The sequence below is a fragment of the Camelus ferus genome, chromosome 20, assembly GCF_009834535.1.
Source record: "Camelus ferus isolate YT-003-E chromosome 20, BCGSAC_Cfer_1.0, whole genome shotgun sequence".
In the NCBI taxonomy this organism is placed as follows: domain Eukaryota; kingdom Metazoa; phylum Chordata; class Mammalia; order Artiodactyla; family Camelidae; genus Camelus; species Camelus ferus.
The window spans coordinates 36,834,692-36,858,379 of record NC_045715.1 but is presented as its reverse complement, the minus strand read 5'-3'; the positions used below and the strand labels follow the sequence as shown (position 1 = coordinate 36,858,379).

The following is a 23,688-nucleotide window of genomic DNA, read 5'->3' as shown; positions in this document are numbered from 1 at the left end:
AAAGCAGAAGAAAAGAGAAAATTGGGAATTGTGAGACAAACAGGGTTGAAAATGCAGCTGCTGCTCGTATGTAATGAGTAAAAGATGATCTTGAAAATGGCTTTGAGTAGCAAGGGTTGAAAAAGACCCAAATTAAGACTCATTCTCAAAGACCAAATAAAAGGTTGATGAAATCCTTTTAATGAGTGAAGTGGCTCAGTAAATTCTTTCAGTTGGATAAAATGTGTCAGAGCAAACATTTAAAGTCATGGCTTTCCACAAACCTGATAAGCTCAAAATACTGGCGATAAGTTTAGGAAAAGAGAGAGATACATTTCTGAGAAATGTGGCATTTTAAGATACAATTTTACAAGTACAAGAAACTGAGTTATATTCTTTGTCTGTACCTTTATAAACCACTACATCTGTTTGTTGGTGATTTCATTTGAATCACCAAGGTTCAGCTTAAATGTTATGTGCTCTGAATTAGATCCACCTCCACTAAGCTGTTCTCTGATCTCCTATGTGTATATTTATCAAGGTAATTTTCACATTGCAACTGACTCTTTCCTCTAGACTATAAATGCATCAATGACACAGACTGGAGCTTTTAGCTTGTTATCAGGTATGCATGCAAAAGAAATATAAATGTTTGATGAATGAATAACTGAGTGCATACATACATCCACTGACATAGCAAAATTACCTAACAAATTTCAGTACTTTTAAATCAACATGATAAGCAATTCTTAAAATTCTCAATTCTGCCCAATTCTTCTATAATTCTAAAAAAAAAAAAAAATAAGATCTTTGAAGTTGGAGATATAACCCATATAATAAAAATGTATTACATAAATTTCATCAGAAATAATGGTGTCCTTTACAAAGTCTCAAGAAACTTTAAAGGAATTTCTATTTGTTATTTCTCATAAAAAGTAAAATTCATAATATTATTCCTAGGCAAAAATCAAGTCAGTTAATTACAGAGGTTTAAAATATAGTCATTAAGGCAGTTTATAAAATGCATTCCCTAAATATCACCTTAAAAAATGCCTAGACATATTCTCATGTTTGAGAAGAAAGCACAACTCTTTGCTAAGCACACTATGTTGGTTCAATTCACTCTTAAATTTTGTTTTTAAGGACTTTCTAAAGAAAACATGTGAAAATTATTTGAAATTACTTACCTGTCGGCACCAGAGTTTACGAAATATTTGCAGATAAGCCAACACCATGAGACACAGTGGTGCCATGTATGTCACCAGGAAGAAACCAATGTGATACATTTTGGGGTAAATTTCACCTGGAATGGAAGTCAAAACAATAAAATCTTATAATTCATAGGGTTTTTGTAAAAAAGGTACATCTGTCAATGTTTTTCCTTTAAAATCCACATTTACCTTGTCTATGATTTCACTGGCATGTTATGTACACAAAAGGAAAAATAACTTATAATATTAACTACTTACATTTAAGTACTAAATACGTCTTAATTTCACTTAAAATACTCAGAGAGGAATAACAATTAGCCATTTCTTAATTTGTGCTATCATGGTCTATCCAAAGTCAAGTGTTCATTTATCAAAAAGCCCTTTTTTGTCTTGATTACATCTGGCTAATGAATAAAAATTAATTTGGACTGCTCTAATCTTGGATTCACAAGGAGAGACATTACTCAATCAAAACTTAATTGCTAAAGCAATTTGTTAAAACTGGAAGAGACTGTGAACTAAGTTGCTTCCTTCTTATTTCTCTCCAGTTGTAGTTCCAAATACAAATATGGAAAATTTGGGAAAAAAATAAATACAGCAAACTTTTGATAGTGATTCTTTTTGTTGACTTACTGGAACATATACAAAATTCCTCTTTAATTAAGTTGTCTATGTGTGTTAATGTATGTAGGCATGTACTTTTAATAAAAATGAGATTTTTAGGGTTCTTTAAAATTGATTTCAAACCAATATGGATTCTTTTTTTGATATCCATCTTACTTATCAGGCATAACGGGGTCTAGGATTGTAGTGATGTTTTAAATTGATCATTAATTCTATGTATACGGGTGAAACATATCACAGATTTGCACTTTTATTAACAAGTCAATCTGTTGAGTGGGATTATGGCTGAATATTAATTTTTAGCTTTTCTGAAACATATATATTGCTGACTTTAACGTAAGGGAGATTTCCCTTATAATAGTATTTGAATATATTACAATGATCCAGTTACATTTACTTAAATATAAAACAGGAAACAATATATTCTAGATGGAGTCTGTGGATACTGAATGCAATAATTAAATACAATTCTAAGTGAAGGCTAATACAACAAAGGGTTCTTATTTTAAAGACTACATAACTTATTTTGACTCCGATGTTGGCATTGGGGTTGGTTCTACACTGTTATCACCTTCAAGCATTTTATTCTTTTTGTTACTTCAGAAAGTGTGTGTAGGGGCATGAAGACTCAGAGATGAGACCACACGTGGTAAAAGCAACTTATACTCAGGATTAACCAAGGATAATTATGATGATGACCACAATAATTGATAACATTTATTGAGCATTCAGTGAAATCTTACTGAATGTACTTTAAATGTATCTATGAGTTAAATCTCCTCTAGGATCTTGATTTCGTAGACTCGTCTTCAAGAGTTTAAATAATATCCTCCTTACTCTTACTCCTAAAACTTGGTCTTTTTTCTCAGATAGATGCTTCTCCCCACTACTATCTTTAGCAGGGACCGCAGGGTGCACGTGCTGTTGGGAAGTCTTAGAGACCAATTTGAGGTGTCATTTTTAGCTCACACCTAACTCATCAGTTTCTATCTTCCTTTCAAGTTTATCCTATAAAACAGGCTGGTTACATAAAAAGTGAGAATCTGAGCCACCTGCCCGGAGGAATGACACCCACCCCTTCCCTTTGAAGTGCCCGCAGCCTGTTCAGCGTGGGGGGAGCCGATTTCAAAGGAGCCGGAGAGGGACCTCCACACTTCCCAGACACCCGAGTGGCTTTGAACTTTTATTTGTTTTGAAGAAACTGTTCCCTAAGCTTCCCACATAAAAATATACCTTTGAAGCTTACATATCTGTGAATCCCTGATGTCTGCAACAGACTAAATTGAGTGAGTGAAGGAAGGGAGATTTGATAGGTCATTTTTTTTTTTCTTCTATAGCTGTGGATACCATCTCTGTGGTGATAATCTGGAGTTTTAAACAGATGGGAAAGAAAGCTCATCCTGCAATGGGTGTATTTATAAATAGTTGGGAAAATATGTCATTGGCTAGTAAATGCATCTTGTGATCATGAACACCAGCAAAGAGAACCGTTGATCAAGCAAAATATGGGCTATTTGGGGATAGATCAGGGTAGATAATATACCCTATGCATGAGGATAGGTTGTTCTAATAAAGAGATTATTATAGATAATTGGGGAAACATGATAGTCTTAAGTTCTTCATTTCATGCTGAGAGTCTAAGCTAACTGAAAATCCAGAAGCACCACTGAAAGTTTAAATTGTATGGGTTGAAACTGTCTTTGAATTCTCTCCACTTGATAAGCAATATCTTCAATACATTTTAAGACATTCATATGGAGCCTAGCAAGTAGCTACATGAAATTTGTTCACTTAAGCATTGCCTCAAATAGAAAACAACATTTTAATGCTTGGCAACCATTAACGATTGGTGTCTCCACCCAACTGATAAACAGGCATAATCTGAATAAATCCTCGTATATATATCGAACCAACAAATAAGGAACAAATGCTGATCTTCCCTTAGTCTTTGAAATCAAAGATTAAAGAATAATGCCCTATATTAGATTTAAAAAAAACCCCAGTATCTCAGATAAGTTAAGGTCCATCACTGAGCCAACATGTTAATATAATTTTCTAAAAATGGCAAAAATTTTCTCCTTCTCACACCTATCAGGGATTCAACAGACAGGTAAATTAAATATAAGTTCCCAGGTATTTAATTTGGACTGACTTTTCAAAGTTTAGGTATCCATTAAAGTTCATTTGAATCTTTAATATATTTTATTATCTTCTCCCTAATAAATGTTTTCAATAAATGTTTCTATTAATACACACACTTATTTGTATACTTTCCGAATCTCATTAGTAGGCCAGACACCATAATTATTATTGAAATTAAAGAAGGGTTCAGCATTATCATTTTTTCAGACCACCAAAGGATAATTCGGCATTAAAATGCCAAAAGGGAAAGAGATTATAAATCCCCAGTGTCCAAAACAATGTTCAACAAACAGTATGTGCACTTTAAATGCTGGATAAATGAATAGTAAGACTTAGACCTTGGAGTGAGCACAAAAAGGAAGTCACTTGCTTCCAGTAGGCTCCATCCTGTGAAACTATGCATTCACAAACCAAGCAATCCAGAAAGTATGGATATAATTCTGGAGGAATTTTAAAATTTCAGAAGTGGGAACTGATGCGACCAGGGCCAAGAATGAACATATCCAAAGGCAGATTTTCAAAGACCATTACAGTAAATACTAACCCATTTTATTTGTTTCTGAGTGTGAAGTGTATCTGCCAAGAGCTAATGGCTTGTAGTCTTTTTTTTTTTGAACACGCCATTGGCAGTGATGAACGTCGTGAGTTGCAGAAACAATGAATCCATACACTACTACATATCTGTGGTAACATTTTCAGCAAGATAAGAGTTCTGAGTTGTTTGCACCGTGAGTGAGCCACATTTCCAAGACTTTCCCCAAAATGACTTGATAGATATGGATCGAGTGACCACATGCTTTCCTGACACTTTCCACGTGGTGAGGTTGTAGGATGCAGGACGAAGATGCTATCTCAGTTGGCTTTTATAACTACATTATTGATTTAACTTAGGATAAATGTAAGAAACACAGTCCATGAGTCAATCTCAGATAAAAGTTATTCCACAACAAATTTTTAAAAATTGGGCTAAAGGGTATTTTGACTTTCACGATGGTTGAACTTTAAAGAGCTGACCCTGTAAAATACAATTTCTTACGGTGATTTTAGGTTGTGACTTTCATACATGTGTCCAAGCTTTAACATTTTAAGTTAAACATAGACTTATAAATAGCTTACATTAACAAAGCTTATGCCATGTAAAAATCATTATAATAAACTAAGTGTCTAATGATCAGAATAAAAACTTGCTTTGAGTTTTTATTATTCTTCTTGAAAACATTGTTATTAACATTTCTTCTAAGACAGGAAAAGAAAATTTCATAGATTTCATCATTTGATTTTGTGGATGATCAACTCAATTCAGTATCACTTATCTTAGCCTTCAGAATCATTTGAAGTTAATTATAGGCTTTCAAATACTTTTCCTAAGGGATTTCTAAAGACTGGGTTTAAAATTTTAGGTCTTTGACACTAATTGCTTATTTCTTTAAGGAAAAAAATCCCTTCTATAGCTAGCTAATAAAATGTGAGAGGTTAAAATGAGTTTTATATATTTATATCTATTGCTCAAAAGTCATTAGAAAATGATGTGGCTATTTACTTAATTATGATAACTGACAGGATTCCCAGCTCTACAACCCTTTTGTTCACGGGGGTTAAAGCTACTTGATTATTCAGGTCAATGCCAAAAAAAAAAAAAAAAAAAAAAAAAAAAAAAAAGCAGGGTGGCGGGGGACAAGTTTATAAAAGTAACCCACAAAATTATAAGTGAAACTAGTTACCAAAATGCTTTGGAGAAAATTCACAGTTGAATAATACTTGGGTATTTTAATCTAATTACCATCTCCATAAACTTAAAGAAACCCAACTTATGAGTTCGAAGCTTAGATTTAAATGTGCACGTTTGCCTAATAATGTTGAGCAAATAGTTTAATTTATGGTTCGGTTTCATGATGATGAACTAAAGCATTCTGGTCAAGAGATGTTTAGGCTGTTTTCCGAATATAATTCATTGCATGGGAATTGTTTAAGAGACATCTCACAATTGGTCCCCAGCCCACCTTTCGCAAACACAATTCTTTAAGCTGTCTACATTCCAGAAACTACAAATTTGAACCCTCTTCCTTTCTTCTTCGAGGGATGGTGCCCATTGTGTGGGTTTTCTTGCTTCCTAGGACACCTTTTTTCCCTCTTCCTTGTCTGGAAAATCCCTGCTTATTTATTTATTTATTTATTTATTTATTTATTTATTTATTTATTTGGTAACTTTTAGTCATTTAATAGGCCAAATTATTAAATCATACATTGATGGAGAATTACACTCATGCTAGTGAATCTCCAGATTTTTTAAATCTTTGTTAATTGAAAAACAATTGAAATATTTAAACAATAAGAACACAGTCACATTGAAAGGCAAAGCAAATTCCTTCCAAGGGACCATAGTTCAAACCCTGAGTAAATGAACTGCTCAATGAGCTGCTTCCTGCTCATCTTTAAACTTTGTTTTTTTGGTGGAGGGAGGTAAATACGTTTGTGTATTTCGTGGAGGTACTGGGGATTGAGCCCAGGGCCTCATGCATGCGAGGCACGCACTCCACCACTGAGCTCTTACCCTCCAGCATGCCACTTTTCTTTAATGGTTTGCTGAAATGTTAGCAGCTCCTTGTAAACGTCTGTTCAAATTTGGCCAGGACTGAGTCTGCCCTCTAATTTGTGTTCTTCACGCTTTATATATAAGTGTATTAAAATGCTAATCACACTAGAAACCTTTATTTATTTGCCTTTCAGCCTCACTGTATACAATGTGTTCCCTTAGGCAGTCTATTTTTCTCCAGGTTGGGACAATTCCTGGCATAGCCTAAGTACTCAAGATGTTGTTTGAGCATTAAATAAATGGGACTAAAGACATTTAAGAAATATTTCTATCATTTGGGGACTTTCCATCCATTTTGTTTTTGTCTGCAGTGTTAGTGGGGAAACTTGGGAAAAACCGAGGAGGATCCAGAAAAAAATACAGCAAAAGAATTACAGTGTTAGAAAGGAAGGGAAAGAAGGGTAGATCTCAATTTCAGAAAGGGGCATTAATATTTTGGGGTAACACATAAAGCAAATAATGAAATTACAGGTCTTTGGATAATGTATGGAATAATTCCAGTGTCTTTTAAATCTTTTCTTGCTGCAGAAAACGCATGCCTGAGTGTTCCGTTCCTGACTTTTCCTCTTTTCAGAGTTCTAATAAAAATACCAAAATACCATAAATTCAAAGATTCAAACACTTGAAAATACCCGATCTATAAGCAATCCTTCGAGTATACTGCTTCTGTTGAGACATCTTTCTAATTAAACAAACAAACAAACAAACAACAAACAAAAAACACTTTCCTAGTGTTTACAGTCCCTAAATATGAGCCACTGTAATATCATTATACAGAAATCAGCAGATTTTTTTTATTTAAATTTCATGTGATAATTTTGTAACCAGTGCTTGATATGCTGAAATGCAGGATTGTTTTATTTCCTTTCATTCTTTGCTGTGTCCAGATTTGTGCTTCACCAGGCATGGATATAAGTGTTTCCACTGTTACAGAAAAACCTCTAAGACGTCGTTGAGAAATTTGAACCAAAGGCGCATAAGGCCTCCAAAGTTCTGCTTGTTTAAATTTAACTACTGAACGTAGATCAGATGGGAAACCAAAAAGAATTCATGGTAAACATACTTCTTTTTCTTTATTTGATTTTGATGTCCTCATTAATTTTTTTTTTAATTAAAGTACAGTCAGTTATAATGTGTCAGTTTCTGGTGTCCAGCACAATGTCCCAGTCATGCATATACATACATATATTCATTTTCTTTTTCTTTTTCATTAAAGGTTATTATAAGATATTGAATATAGTCCCCTGTGCTATCCAGAAGAAATTTGCTTTTTATCTATTTTTATATATGGTGGCTAACATTTACAAATCTCCAATTCCCAAATTTATCCCTTCCCACCCCCTTTCTAAATATAGTTCTTATATCAGAAAATAATTATGCCAGTGATAAGAATGCACCAGTTTAACATGTTGTGAATAGAGAATGTGTATTTAGCTAATTTGACTCAGAAAACAGCATAGGTCCACAGGCAGGGCAATCATATTCCCAGGCTGGAAAGGTTTAAAGTGAAAAATCCAGTTGTATTTGAAGCCCACTGGGGAATCTGACACCTGAGGCAATATAATGTTATACCATGTTATAAAATGCATTCCAGAATATATACTTGGATGCTTATAAAGGAGCCCTTTTTGTTTTAGAGAATTTAAGAAAAACTATCATAACCAAATCTGAATTGTGGAGTAAATTCTTCCTTCCAGTTGACCGAGATGAAGGCTGCACAGTCGTGCATAACGTCTCTAAAGGACTGCGACAGGTGGAAGTACTCTGTGAAACGGCTTTGCGTTTCAACTTGGTGTTCATGCATTTGCAAAACTATCTTAACAAATGCCAATAAAATACACAAAGGCCGGCTTTACAAGGGCCATGCCCTTCAACTTTTCCATTTGCAGCCATCATGTAAACGTGAGCTTGGACTTACCGCCCCAGTGCTCATCACAGACTGTAAAGAGGGTGGTTTTATTGGCCAGTCCGGGCAGCATGCTGCTGCACTCCATGACGATGGCCTGAGGGATCATGATGACGCAGGAGACGACCCAGATGATGACGATGCTGTTCCGGGCCCGCTTGGCCGTGCTCTTAAACATCAGAGGGTGACAGATCGCGTACCACCGATCCAAGGCAATGCAGCTCAGGGTGAGCACGGACACCGACACTGACACCGTCTAGAGAAGAAGAGAACGTGGTGCAAGGGAAGCGCCAGCTGTTAAATGGGTCACTCTCCGAGTTTTTTCCGTATTAGAAAGGTCAGTACACAGATACCCAGGTTCAACGTTGTTGTCAAAAAAACACGTTTCTTGTACTTACAGAAGAACATTTTTTTTACCTGTTTCTATAAACAGTGGCTAATATTTGCAAATCTCAAACTCCCAGATTTCTTCTATAGAGCACAAGGAACTATATTCAATATCTTGTAATAACCTTTAATGAAAAAGAATAGGAAAATGAATAGAAGTATGTATATGCATGACTGGGCCATGGTGCTGTACACCAGAAATTGGCACATTGTAACTGACTACTTTAATTTAAAACTTAAAAAAATGTATCTCCTGCAGGCTCTTTCTATTTAAAAAAATACCCTGCCAAAAATATTAGAAATGTATTAGGAAAAGGAATATATATTCCCAATAAACATAAAAATGTACTCTAAAAGTATTGAAATCTTTTTTTACGCCAAGTGTTTTAATTGATAACTTGGCATTCTTTAAATAATTACAATCATCATTTTGTCCTGAAACTTTTTCCATTGATAGGGGAAGTCTATGAAAAAATAAAATAAAATATATATGTTTAGTATGAACTGGAAAATACTCTCTCCCTTAAAGAAAATAATATGATGACTTGTCTTTCTTTTAAATGATCATGCAAGAATCTGACTGCCATTGCATTTCATGAGCATTTTTGAATTATGAGTATCTCATTTCCTGTTTTAAAATAACAAGGGCTATTTGTACATCAGTTCATTTCCAACCTGTTGCCCCCAGAGAAAGACATGAGCCATGGCAACGAATAATTCTCCATGTGGCTCTCCTTCCCATAGCTTGCATTGCTGGTATAAGCCAACTGGCCTCTAAAATTCAAATGTTTACCCAATCCAGATTTCTGCATAACTAATAGCACCAAAAACAGTACTTTAAGAAAATGGTAAAGGAACATATCAGACATGCCTGTTCCCACATGATCAGTTTATGTGACTAACTGATAGTTAATTACAGTTATGTAATTAACTGTTAAGTTTAACATACATTCTGTACTGGGTGATGGGACCATTGGCTTTAATATCACTCTCAAAATCCCCTCTTTATAAAGAAGCCTCATTCTCTTTTCTGTTTTTTTTTATGAAATACAGATTTCTATTTATTTTCTTCTCAACACTTATCACATAGGACCATTATTTGGTTTAATTAATTTATTTATTGTTAGCATCTTGATTGGAACAAAGATTGAAGACAAGAGGGACTGTTTTGTTCACAGCCGTCTCCAGTACCTGGTGCAGCGTTTGATGTGTTTAACTTTTTTTTTTTGAATTAAGGAATAGTTGTAAGCCTCAGTCTAAAGTAATAGATGTGGCCTAGTCATCTTTCTCTATTTTTCTGTCCTAGTTATATTGATTCCATAATACATGGATGGGCAGGTATCTCCACTTCTTACATCAGGACCATCCTTGCTGAGGCATTGACGGTAGGTGCGGATGAGTGAGAAGGATCGAAGCCAGTCCAGCACAGGAGGAAAGGCTTGGGCTGAGCATCAGGGAGAACCATCTGTCCTCACTCTCCCACCAGCTCAGTGCACAATGGTGGGTGAATTAAATGAGTGAAATGGACAGGATAGGATTCTCACCAACTCTGATTTTTTTTGCGTCTTTTTGGGGAAAGCAGCAGGGTGTGGTTGGGCTCCACTCTGCTACCAGGACTCCTGGGTATGCACCCCATGTCACTTGCTAAATGTGTGGTCTTGGGGCAGTTGCTAAATGTCTCTCCGCCTCAGTTTTCTCACCTGTCAAATTGCGTGGTAACAGTAGCTGACCATGGACTGGTAGGAAGAGTCACTGGAGATGTGAACTGCCTAGCCCAGGGCTGGGCCATGTATGCCGTGTGAGTGTTTGTTATTACTTATTATGATGACAGCAGTGACAACGGTGATTGCATGGTTAGTTACCTCTGCCATTCCCGAGCGTGGAGTTCTAGCTTTTAATTGGAACAGACTGCTTTTCCGTGAAGAACAGTCATAGGAATTACAAGTAAAGCTATGAACTATGCTCAGTTCTTGGAGGTTAATTTCATTTTTGTGTTATCTTAAAGGGGTGAACTCTACCAGAGCAGGCTTAGGTTGGTTGCTGGCTGCTGGGAATTCCTTGGTTCTGGCTTAGAGTACATTGACATCGCCTTCAGCAGCCCCCGTCTCCTCCCACCCCCAGTCCTCCCCTGAGAACGTGTCAAGCACCCTGGGCCCTTCCGTACTGCTGCCAACCAGGGAACAGAGCCGTGGCGGCACCGATCTGCACAGGTGACCTTTCATAGCTCTGGGCCAGGGCTACATTTATCCTCTGTTGCAATTAGCGATGTAAACTGCTCCTCAAGGCTTCCTGATTTATGTGTCATGAATTCTAATCAACGTGGGTGAATGGGATAGAGGTAGCGTGGTTCAAATTCGGAAGTCATTTCTAGCATTTCCCTCTACTGTTAGGTACGAATAATCAGTTCAGAACAGTGCACTTGAAAGACTGCCATCCAGTGTCCAGAGCCAACAGTGAGCAAGGTGCAGTGCCTTCTCTGCTGTGGGGCAGCACGAGACAGTACACTGGTTCGGTTAATCTAACGGCAGAATCCATTGAATGAACCCTTGGCAACCAGGGATTTAAGAGTCACTGTTTGCTACTCTACTTGCTAGTGTATAATATACTCCAGCAGACAATTAGCATCCAATTTCCATGATTTTCTTGAAGGGGGATGTCAATTTGCACATTATCATAAGTGATTATAAGTGAGAGTTTTGTTGCCCCTTTCCCCTTCCGGGAGCACACTTCCAGGTGCCTTTCTCAGTTAGATTTTGATATTTGCTCAAATCAACCTGATAGTAAATCACTTGAGAAATGAACGTGGTGCAAATTATGAACATTGTGAGTGAGGTGAAATGACATGAAGTGAATTTTCTTCTGCTGCTGGTGCTTCATTGTTCGCTGGTACTACGGACACCCTGTGGTCGGGGCCGTGTTGGAAACATTCTTTGGTAGAGAAGGAACTGGTTTTATGCTAGCATGCAGATATCAAAAAAGGACTCAGAGATCCATAAGAAATGGAAATTTTGCCAACTCCCAGGTCTGGATGACAGGCGCTGATAGTCTGAAAGGTGGGAAAGGGTGACCAAGAGAATGAGGGATGCTTTCCCACCATGCAACACGCACCACCCACATCTCAGCTGATTTTTGTGCTTCTTTTCTTGGCATTTCCCATGCAAAGCCTCTTCTGCAGTTACAAAAAATGTCACTCTGAGAAAGCAGCCAACTGCTCCTCTAAGTGTGAGAAGGAAAGTGAAATATTTTATATTTTTTCCAGAAATTCATGATAATTATTTAGCAAATAGCCCAATAAATATTAGTGGTTTGGGACCTGTGGAGTTATTAAAGCTATAAGAGGGTCATTTAAATTATTCAGCTAAGTTTTATTATATTTGTGAAATTTTTAGGATTTTGTGAGAATTTGCTGACAGCTTATAGTATATCACTCATAAATCTAAAAGTTGTATTGAATTATATGTAGAAGAAAAAGAACACATAAATAATAGAAAATTAGCAAATGTCCGAAGAATCTTAAACACAACCAAAGAACCTTACAAATTCGGCTGGGCACCCTGTAGTATGTTTTTAAATCCTCAGTAGGACATAAGTGTCATATCAGGGACCACTGGTTTCAGAATATCACAACGAAGGGAAAAAATGACTCAAATTTAAATGATTGGCTTATTGCACGTTGGCACGATTTGTTCTATTTGGGGAAATTCTATGGAAAATGGACCATAAACATTGAGAGAACTTGCAGATACCAGTTTACCAGTGCACCAATGTTTTTGTGCATTTACAACTTTCCATCAAGAAGTAATGTTGAATGAGGTCATGAATGGGTCTAGTCTTTTCCCTCTGATTCAGATCTTGTACTTAGTAACAATTTTGTCCTTGACCTGTGGAGAAGAGGATCCACCGAGGGGTTGACTAGACTAGACACTGTTTATAGAGACGCAGGTGGAATCTACCAAGAGCTGAAGATGTTCATTCAACTGTAAGACTTGTTAAGTTGTGCTGCTCGAACGAATACTGCCAACAATGAACATTAAGAAAAACTTATGACCTATGTTGCTTGCTGGTTACATACAGCTTTTAATCTATCCTCAACCATACCTGGGAGAATCTAGACTACCTGGTCCATAAAAAGCTATCACTGTGCATTAGAGCAAGGTGATACCCCTTCCCCCAAACCCCACTCCCATTAGGGAATCTTCTGGTTTGTAGAGAGAACATGAAATATTCTCTCTCAGCCTACTGAAGATTTGGGACAACTTAAGCCATCTTGAAACTTAAGAGGATCTCCTAGACTTCCTCCTGGACGGTGACTGAAACCAAGAGAAGTAAAAAAAATCTTGCTGGAAGCACCAGAGATGGTGAAATATTAGAATTCTCTGCTATGTATGATTTTCCCAGTGTCTCCATGCAAAGACTATAAGACCCATTGCTTACCGATTTTTCTTTGTTGCTCAATGTTCTATTTCTCTCCAAAAATTTTTTGCTATAGTTTATTTTTGTGACCTACTCATGGCTTTCAGCCAACTGACACAAACTAACCTTATAGTTAAGCTTAATGCTTGCAATGCAACTTGCAACGCCCATGGCATTTGCCACTTACTAGTCTATCAGTGATGTCTGACCTAAAAAATTACTACTTTTCTTTATAATAGATCATTGAAGAACTATTGAGCTAAAGATCTCTTCGTAACACTTCAGATTCAAAAGCCTAACTAATAGAATTTCTAGGAATGAGCTATTTGTTGTGTCCCTCGACTTTTGTTTGGTTAAGAATTTATTTTTTTGGAGTATTAAGATCACAGCAAAATTGCAGAGAAGGTACAGAGATTTGCCAATATCCTTGCTCCCACATAGCCTCCCCCATGATCAATATGCTCTATCAGAGTGGTACTTTCGTTACAACTGAAGAACCTACATCGACACATTGTAATCACCCAAAGTTCATAGTTTATATTACAGTTCACTCTTGATGATATACATTCTGGGTTTGGACGTGTATCCAGCATTATACTGTCAGACATTATACTGCCTTAAAAATCCTCTCTGCTCTGTCTGTTCATTCCTTCCAACCCCTGGCAACCACTCACATCTTTCCAATTTCATAGTTTTCTGTCTTTTCAGAATATGTCATATTATTGGAATTAGGTTGTACATAGCCCTCTCAGATTGGCTTCCTTCACTTAGTAATAAATTTTATGTTCCTCCATGTCCTTTCATGGGTTGATAGCTCATTTCTTTGTATTGTCTGGTTGTACCCCAGTTAATTTATCCATTCATCTACTGAAGGATGAGTTTTGGTAATTATGAATAAAGCTTCTATAAACATTTGCATGCAAGTTTTTTGTGGACATAGATTTTGAAATTTTGGGGATAAATACCAAGCAGTGCAACTGCGGGCTCATATGGTGGGACCATGTTTCATTTTGTTAATAAAAAAAATGTCTTTCAAAGTGGCTGTATCATTTTGCACTCCCACCAGCAATGAATGAGAGTTCCTGTTGCTCCACATCTCAGCCAACTTTTGGTGTTGCCAGTGCTCTGGAATTGGGCCAGTCTAATAGGTGTGTAGTGCTATCTCATGGTTTTCATTTGCATTTTGCTGGTGACATATGATGAGGAATGTCTTTCATACGCTTCTCTGCTACCTGTATATCTTCTTTGGTGAGGTGTCTGTCAAAGTCTTCAGCCCATATTGTAACTCGGTTGTTACATATTGTTTAACTTTAACAGCTCTTTGTATATTTTAGTTAAGTCCTTTATCAGATGTGTCTTTTGCAAATATTTTCTCCCAGCCTGTGCCTTGTCTTCTCATTCTCTTTACACGGACTTTTGCAGAGAATTTAACTGCAGAGTATTTGATGGTAATAAAGTCAGCTTGTCACTGATTTATTTCAAGCATCATACCTTCGATGTCACATCTAAAAAGTCATCAAAATACCTGAGGTCATCCAGGTTTTCACCTATGTTATCCTTTAGGAGTTTAATAGTTTTGCATTTCATATTTGGGTCTGTGATCCATTTTGAGTCAGTTTTTCTGAAACGTGTAAGGCCTGTGTCTAGATCCCACATTCCACCTACCCCAGTTATTGGGAGCATATTTTCATTTCCTCCAAATATTATGATACCATCTGGGAGACTGTACGGAATAAGAACTTGAGGGGTGGAGGATGGTTATGGGGACACCAGTACAGAGTGGCCACCATTTCACTCACTGTCCAGTCGCTGAAGGAAATTCTTGTCTTTTGGTACTGTGGCTATGGATGCTAGCCTGGGAATTTTTTTCCCAAAGATTTCAGAGCTATCAGAATACCAGTCAGAACATACTCTCTGAAAGGATTTGTCCTTAATTTCTTGTAGGGTAACTAGTTATCAAAAAATGGCTTTGAGAACTGAACAATGAAACATGTAATGACGATGACGATGGCTGATGTTTACTGAGGACGTACTATGTTTTCATAAGGTCACAGTCTTCCAGAGAGCAATCCCTATGCCACGTGGCTTATACAAATTATCTGCGTAGACTAGCACAAGCACCACAGGAGACAGCTACAGTTAAAACGATTAATCTTTTAAAATAAGCGAAATCTCGAAGAGCTTATGTATTTGGCTCAAGTGTATACAATCGAATGGCAGGACAGAGATGCTAAACTTGGTAGTTTGATTCAGAACCTACACTCCCACCTGTTCACTGTACCGCTTTGACCACACAGCTCTTGATTTCTCAGTATTTAATCAGACCCGTTATAAAAACAGACAGTCCTCAATTATTTGAACTGGGAAAGGCTTGATCATTGATTTGTTCAAGTTCCTTATTTTGTAATCAGAAAATCTCATAATCAAGGAAGTAAAAGGTTCGTGTAGCCTCTGTTGATGACTTGAGAATTCTGATGCTTTTTTTTTTTTAACCCAGAACTTACATGGTTCACCCAGAAAGTCTCTAGTATTACTTTCCTTAGGTTTGCCGATTCCTTGGGCAAGTATATTTCTCTCTTAGTTCACGAGGTAATTTACCAATGGGCCACGACTGTAATTGAACATGACTAGACTTTGTGGGGGGGGTTTCAACAAAAAAGGGTAAAAGGCAATTAATTACCTGTAAGTAAGGAATCACCTTACAGAGGGACTGTCCGAAGAACCAGGTCTCAGTGATGTCCACAACCAGCGTGGCTGGAAGGCAGGTGATGGTCACGAGCACGTCCGCCAGGGAAAGGTTGACAATGAAGTAGTTGGTCACCGTCCTCATGTGGTGGTTCTTCCACACGGCCACGCAGACTGATTAGGAAAGGAGAAAGGAAGAGCAGCTGTCATGTACAGGACGCTTGTGCGCCCCGGAAATTCATGTGTTAAAATCCTGACCCCTCAGGGTGATAGTATAAAGGGGTGGGTCTCTGGGAGATGATTTGGTCGTGAGGGTGGGGCCCTTGTGAGCGGCATTGTGTTCTTGTGAAAGGAACTCCAGAGAGATCTTTTGCCCCTTCCACAGTGGGAGGATACAGCGAAGAAAAAGCTGCCGTTGTGAACCAGGAAGTGGCTCTCACAGACACTGAATCTGCCTGAGCCTTGATCTTGGGCTCCTCAGCCTCCAGAACTGTGAGAAACAAACGTCTCTTGTTTATAAGCCCCCCAGTTTACACTGTTCCGTTACAGCGGGCCGGGCAGGCTAAGACAGCAACTAAACCAAGAGAATACGTGCTGTTGAGGAAACACTGTCAAGCTAATTAGCACCCCCACAAGTCCACAAACAGATATTGCAAAGGGGAAGGTAATTTAAGGCTGTGCTGTGTTTTCACTGAATTGGTCGATCTGGGTTAATGCTGAATATATAATCCATTCATTCAGTTATTTTTTTTTCAATTGAAGTATAGTCAGTTTACAATGTGCCAATTTCTGGTGTACAGCACAATACTTCAGTCACGTAGGAACATACATATATTTGTTTTCATATTCTCTTTCACCATAAGTTACTACAAGATATTGAATATAGTTCCCTGTGCTGTACAGTAGAAACTTGTAGTTTATCTGTTTTATATATAGTAGTTAATACCTGCAAAAAAAAAAATCATTTCTTTTACCTTGCAAAGGCGTTTCTCAGTGGATCATAAGGCTGTATGTATTTTTACTTAATTTCGAATTTTGTTTTCCAGAAGTTAGAGAGCATTCTTTGATTTATCTTTCTACTCCCTCAGTGGTCAGCATGTAGCAGATACTCAAGAAATAGTTATGGAATTGAGAAGAATTAGGGGCTCACTATCTTTCAATGAACTGCAACGTTGGACTTACCCATGACATTGACCCACATCTGCTCCCAAATTCTGCCTTTGGGGACTTTTCAAGGATGAAGTGGCTTAAAGACAACGGTTGACAATTATTTAGTCCCTATTATTGCCATGGTAGGTGCATGGTTTGTATCCTTACGTCATTTCATCTCGATGCCGATTCAAAGGGGAGACATTACCGGTGTTTTATGTATGAGGTCATTAGGCACAGGCAATTTATGGAACTCGTCTAAGGACAGATGGCTTTTTAACTGCACAGAAGCATCCTCACAGCTGGGCTTACACACCAAGGGAAGAGCTGTTCTTCCCACCGTAGCGGTTGTCTTCTTTTGTGAAAATGGACGACTTATAAAGAAAGCACATGCAAATTCTAGAAACTCAGTCCCCTCTCCGTTCTATTACTCAACGTCTCTGAAAGTCACCTCAGATCAAACACAATTTCCAACACTTCCACAGCCAAGCCTTCCTCGACGTCTCAGTATATCCCCACTCAGCTGCCCCCTCACTTACCTGGTTTTTTACAGAAAGAACGTCTAGTTCCCTGATTCTCCATCTCCTCTCTGTCTGATGTACCCAAAGGTTACACAGTCCCTGGTTCCAGAATTATACAGGTGTAAACACTGCTGCTTACATCTATTGATGGGTTTGCCTCATTGAAAGTAACGTGGATTTACTTGGGACATCATAAACCTGCCACTGCTGTCCCCTGTGCTGTCCCCTGTGCACCCAAAGGATGCTGTGATTAGTAACCTTATATAGCAAAGAAATAAAAGCACGTTTAGTTACATTGCAGTCACTGAATGAGGATTTCTTTTTGACAATTGTGTACCAAGTATTATGAATTTCTCATGTTGAATAAATGCTGTCACTAGCTCCTGAAGCTGAAATTACCCAACAGACATGAATTTAATGAAGTACCTGAAATTCTGAGGATTTAATTTTGAAAACGTCTCATCTTCCTTGACTCCAGCACACAGGCACCAAAAACTCACGGGAGCTTTTATTAGTGTAAATGACAGTCTCTATGGATGGGAAATGCTGCTGCCAAATCATTTATTTCTCAGAAACATCTGGAACACACACACACACACACACACACACTCTCACAAACCCATCTTAGCGGTTGACTTGTTATAGGAAATTGACAAAAGTACCACACTTCTGATACTTGGCCAAGTAGTGGTCCAAATGGTGCAATCTTGGAACTAAAAAAGGAGACTTGAAAAATACAGTGGCAGCTGTGGTGTGACTCCCAGTTGTCCATATTTTGGAGGTGCGGGATGGCAAGAATGTCTAACCAATAGCAAAGCAAGCAGATCTTCAACCAACAGTTCTACAGCATTTCCCACGTGCCCCGTCCTTTTCTAAACAATATAAATTAGTAACTAGTTTAATCCTCATCATAACATTCTAAAGTGATTACTATTAACATCCCGGTTTAACACGTGGGTAACTAGGCCAGGGAGGCTGTGGAACCTAGCTAAGGACACAGGGCTAGGAGGAGCGGAGTTTAGATTTAGTCCCGCCCAGCGTGCACATGGTCCTGTGGCACCTGTCATCTGCTGCTGAAGCAGACGGTCAAAGGCTCCTGCCGGCGCCTCTCTGGCGGGACGTGAACGTAGCCCACGGACTCCCGGAGTCGGAGATCGTTCAGTCTAACCTGCCGTCCGAAGCGCGAATCGCCTCTGCAACATTCCTGATTCCTTCCACTTGAGCATTTTTAATAGTAGGGAATCCACGACTTGCTTAAGCCCTTGATTTCATTTTGCGGTGACTTTGACTACTAGCACGTTCTCGTTCGTGTTGAGCTGAAATTGTTTCCCTTCCAGTTCCATCCGCGGGTTCTTTATTCTTTCCTGGAATCCAGGAAATAAACCTTATCTATTTTTTTCCCCCTACATCGTACCTGTCGTAGTTTCCCAGCACGGCTTCAACAGAGTATTAGACACTGGATGTTTTAAATCAGCGTCAACGTATTGTCCCCCAGTTCTGGAGGCTAGAGGTCCAAAGTCAAGGTGAGAGCAGGGCTGAGCTCCCTCTGAAGCCTGCAGAGAAACCCTTCCTTGCCGCTCTCGTGGTTTCTGGAGGTTTGCTGGCAGCCTTGCCATCCCCGGGGTGAAGCTGGGTAACTGCCGCCTCTGCCTGCATCATCACACGGCGCTCTACTGCGAAGCTGTCTTCACATGACCATCTTCTCACAAGGACACGAGTCATATCGGATCAGGGGTCCATTCTACCCCCGTGTGATTCATCTTAACTAATCCTGTCTGCGGTGACTTCATTTCCAAATAAGGTCACATTCGGATGTACGGGGGGATTAGCGCTTTAACATTTTTTTGAGGCGGGGGGGACGGGACACAATTCAACCTGTAACTGTCTGCTCTTTGTCCCCTAAAAATTCACATTCTTCCCTCGTGCAAAATACAGTTCAGGCCATCTCAACGGTCCCCAAATCCTTAACCCATTTCAGCATCAACTCTAAACCCTAAATCTCAGCTAAGTCAAGAAGGGGTAGGACCTGGGGTATCATGCTTCCCACAGCAAACTTTCTCTCCGTCTGTGACCCAGTGATCTCCTTCCAAAACTGCGGTGATGGGACAGGCACAGGATAGACGCTCCCATTCTGAAAGGGAGACATTGAAGGAAAAAGGGGGTCACTGGTCTAAAGCAAGTTTTTTTTTTTTTTTTTCCCAACTCAGCATGCAAAATGTCATTAAATTTTAAGGCTTAAGGATAATTCTTTGTGGCTTGACGCTGTGTTCTCCTAGATCAACAGGGCGATGGCCACCACCGCTCAGCCCTGGGAGGCGGGAGGGGGCGCCCTCTGAAACCTCTAGGGAAATCCTTCCTTGCTTCTTCCTAGCTTCCAGCGGCTTGCCAGCAATCTCTGGTGTTCCTTGGCTGGCAGCTGCCTAACACCAACGGCAGCCCCCGTCATCCCCTGGCTTCCCCCGGAGTCTCTGCTTGCACTTGGCCTCTTCTTAATAGGACACCAGCCGTATTGAATTAGAGACCCACCCTACTCCAGTATGACTTCATTTTTAACTAATGACATCTGCAATGACCCCCATTGCCAAAGAAGGTCATATGCTGGGCTACCGGAGGTCAGGACTTCATCATATCTTTTCGTGGAGACACAACTCCACCCCTAACAGTGGCCAGTCCAATATTCAGAGCCCACCACTGTGACCGTTCCCCAAGGCTTGCCTTACTCAGGCTACGTATCTACATATCTCCAGAACCCTCATGTGTATAACTGCAGGGTTTTGCATCTCACATCACCCGGATCCTTTTATTCTGAGCACACTCCGGATTACCAGTGACAGCTCTAAATGAGCCATCTGCAACCGCATGCACGCTTCCAGCTGTGGTCTAGCCGGGACGGCAAAGAACGGGACGATCGTTTTCATCAATCTCTCTCCATTAACATAGCCTGAGATCTCGTTGGCTTTCCTAACTGCCAAATCACAGTTTTTGAATCATATATGTGTACACTTAACTAGAAACTGGTTTCCTTGGGTAGACATTTCTTTGCCACTGAATCTTTAGGAGAAAAAAAAGGAAAAATAATCTAGAAAGAATACTATGAGGACAATTGGAGAAATCTGAATTTGGACTTTATGTTAAATGATATTCCTGTGTTATTTTAAAGCATCTTAAGTCTCGTGTTCACATTATGTGCATTCAAAGTTCTAAAGATTACGACAAGCCTGTTTCCCAAGACTTTGTTTCTTTGGGTCAAACATCACCAGATCCTTTACACACAGTAGCAGGAGTTTCCTTCTCACGACTCTGGTCTGTTTGTCATGAAAATGCTACAGGTTACCAGAGGGTATCTCTAACTGAGCTAGCATTCCAGAACTGCGCACACGTCATTGGCACCCATCTCCTAAATCTGGCTTGAAAAAAAAAAAAACCCTCTTGATTATTCATTCACCCATTCAAAATATTAAAGGTACAAGGTGAACACCTCCTTCTCCTGAGAGCACAACGATTTTGCCATCTTTTCCTGTATTCTCTTTCTGGACTTGATATTTTTCTGAAGGATAACCTTCTTCCTTTTTCTCCCCTGGAACCTGTTAAAACCCCCCAGGTATCACCCACTTGTGTAATTTTCTTTCTCTTTCTGCTGCAAATACGTGGCCGGATTGTGGTTCCCATTAGCCAGACTATTGCAACGACCTCGTGATAGTTGGCTCCGCACCCCACACATTTTCACTCCGATCCGTTTCATCTATTCATCCCAGTCACTCCAATTATATTAATTCTTTCATTTCAACAGGAGTCGCTCCTTTTCTTCTGGATTAAGTACAAAATCCATTCTGCCTTTTAGTCCCCGTTGAACACCCCCTCTGTATGTTGCAACGCTGCCTGTAAAATACTCAGAGCTGTGGGGCAAGTTTGACGTCTCACTTCACATCAAACATAGTCTCTGTCCAGGCTGTGACTAATGCCACCCGTCTGTTTGGAAATTTCAACTCTCTTTCAACCAATTAAATCCTACCCGCCCCCGCCCCCACCCCCGCCCCCAAATCCCAAACCGATCAAACAAAAAAGTTTGTTTCATGAAATCTCCCAATTAGTCTAACTCAACATGACTTCTCTCTCTTTTTTTTTTTAAAACCCTGTTACATGTTGCGTCTTTCCTGGTCATGAATCACATTCTAAAAGTATTTATGGATTATTATGAGTACTTGTATTTTTTCTCTTATTTCTCTACTCATACAAAAGCTCTTTTTTCATTTTGAGCTGGTCTTTTTCTTTCTCATACTCTTCTTGGTTTCTATAGCTTTTCTCCCAATACAAACACTGTCTAGAACTCACTTTGCAATAAACAAATATTCACAAAATTAATTTGCTCATCAGCTTACAGTATGTTGCTGCTCCTGGTACTGTACATTTGCCCATGAGGTTCTTTAAAAGAAGAGGAAAAGCCCCAGTGGCTGAACAGAGCATTTATTTTCTTCCTTTTGAGCAAAGTCTGAGAGCTAACAGAGAACGTAGCTGCCTGTCTGTTATTTTCTTGGCTCTCAATTATCCACGAACTGCTTTCTGATGAAACTTAGTAGGTCGTGGAGCATGAACTTGGTGCTATTTTTGAAATCAGTTCTCTGAATGATCATGAGACATCAACGTTACCGTCAGTTTGGGGTTAGTCTGCACTGAGAAGTCTGCCTGCGTGAACCAGGAAGATGTGAGGGATGGGTGAGCTCTTGGTGGTGAAAGGGGGTAACAGGAGGCAGGAATGCAGATTGAATGAAATTTCACCCCTAACACGGACTTTATTGAAACAGAGATTTTTGAGATGCAGAGGTGCCAAGAAGATAAAAATCCACTTATTCCCTTGTCTTCCACCTCTCATTGGATCCGACCTCTCTTCTTCTGGAAGAATCTGATGACATACAGCTCCTGTCTTTGTTCTGCAGGACCGACAGATGGAATCTGACTGCAGCTGTGTGAGACCATCTACAGCTGGTGGTGCAGAGAGGGATTTAAAAAATAATATAAGGACGTGGTCTTTAAAAAAAAAAAAACCTTAGCCATGTGCCTGTTACTCTATGATCCAGACATAAGAGTGACTTTCAAATAGGAAAAAAGAAACTGTTAGTATAAAAAAAGGCCTTTGCAATTTTGATTTGCACTTACGATAAACTGGTTTTTGTTTTGATATCTATCCGGCTACATATGGACAAAGCTAATTTCTCTCTCCAATCAGTCCTTGCACTTGGAATAATTTAAACTATGGTGATATACTATTAATCTGTTGGTGACATTGCAACTTTCATTAAACACACACTTAGGTCTTGAGCTGCCAACTAAAGATTGATATCATGATGTCAAGAGGGGACTGCATGGCATATAATGAGTATGTTACTGAGCATCTTGAAAAAAAATCTGTATTAAATATATCAAATTATTTTAAACATTTTCAGATTTTTTTTAACGTTGAAAAAAAGATACAGATGTTACGCTAAGTGAAAGAAGCCAGATACAAAAGGACAATGATCGCCACTTATCTGAACTACTTAACAGTAGGCAAATCCTTTCAGACAGAAAGTAGAATGGTGGTTGCCAAGGTCTGGGAAGAGGGGAGAATGGGCTGTGACTGTTGAAGGGTAAAGAATTTTAGTTTTGCAAGATGGAAAAAGTTCTAGAGATATATATTGGTGATGGGTGTACGACGATGCGAATGCACTTAGTGCCAATGAATTGTACACTTAGACATGGTTAAAGCGGTACATTTTAAATTATAGGCACTTCACCACAATTCAAAAAAAATCGTTTTCCATGAAAAAAGGGGCTGTAAAATGGGAAATAAAACTTTTGAACTAACAATACTGTTCCACAAAAATCGTAAACACAGAATGAAAATTCCAGGAAGACAATATTAATTGCTCATTTTATGACTTTTTAAGAACTCATGAACAGCTAAAAGAATACAAGAAAACACAAGTATTCAAATATACTGCAGTTCCAAACATATTAGTGGCAGTGCTGAAGAGAGCAACCACATGCTTTTTAATATATGATTGAAATTGTTTCTTTGTGAAATGAAAGTGCTGTCTGCAG

The 23,688-nt window shown here is 38.8% G+C and overlaps 1 protein-coding gene across 1 annotated transcript in view; it reads right to left on the bottom strand.

Annotated features, from left to right (window-relative positions):
• The window catches only part of HCRTR2 (hypocretin receptor 2), an 81,835-nt gene that overhangs the window by 12,630 nt on the left and 45,517 nt on the right, over nucleotides 1-23,688 (bottom strand). Inside the window, exons 2-4 of the mRNA XM_032463315.1 lie at nucleotides 15,936-16,114; nucleotides 8,468-8,711; nucleotides 1,167-1,282 (exon numbers count right to left, since the gene is read on the bottom strand). Of these exons, the coding sequence (XP_032319206.1) occupies nucleotides 1,167-1,282; nucleotides 8,468-8,711; nucleotides 15,936-16,114 (539 nt within the window). The remainder of the gene's footprint in view (nucleotides 1-1,166; nucleotides 1,283-8,467; nucleotides 8,712-15,935; nucleotides 16,115-23,688) is intronic.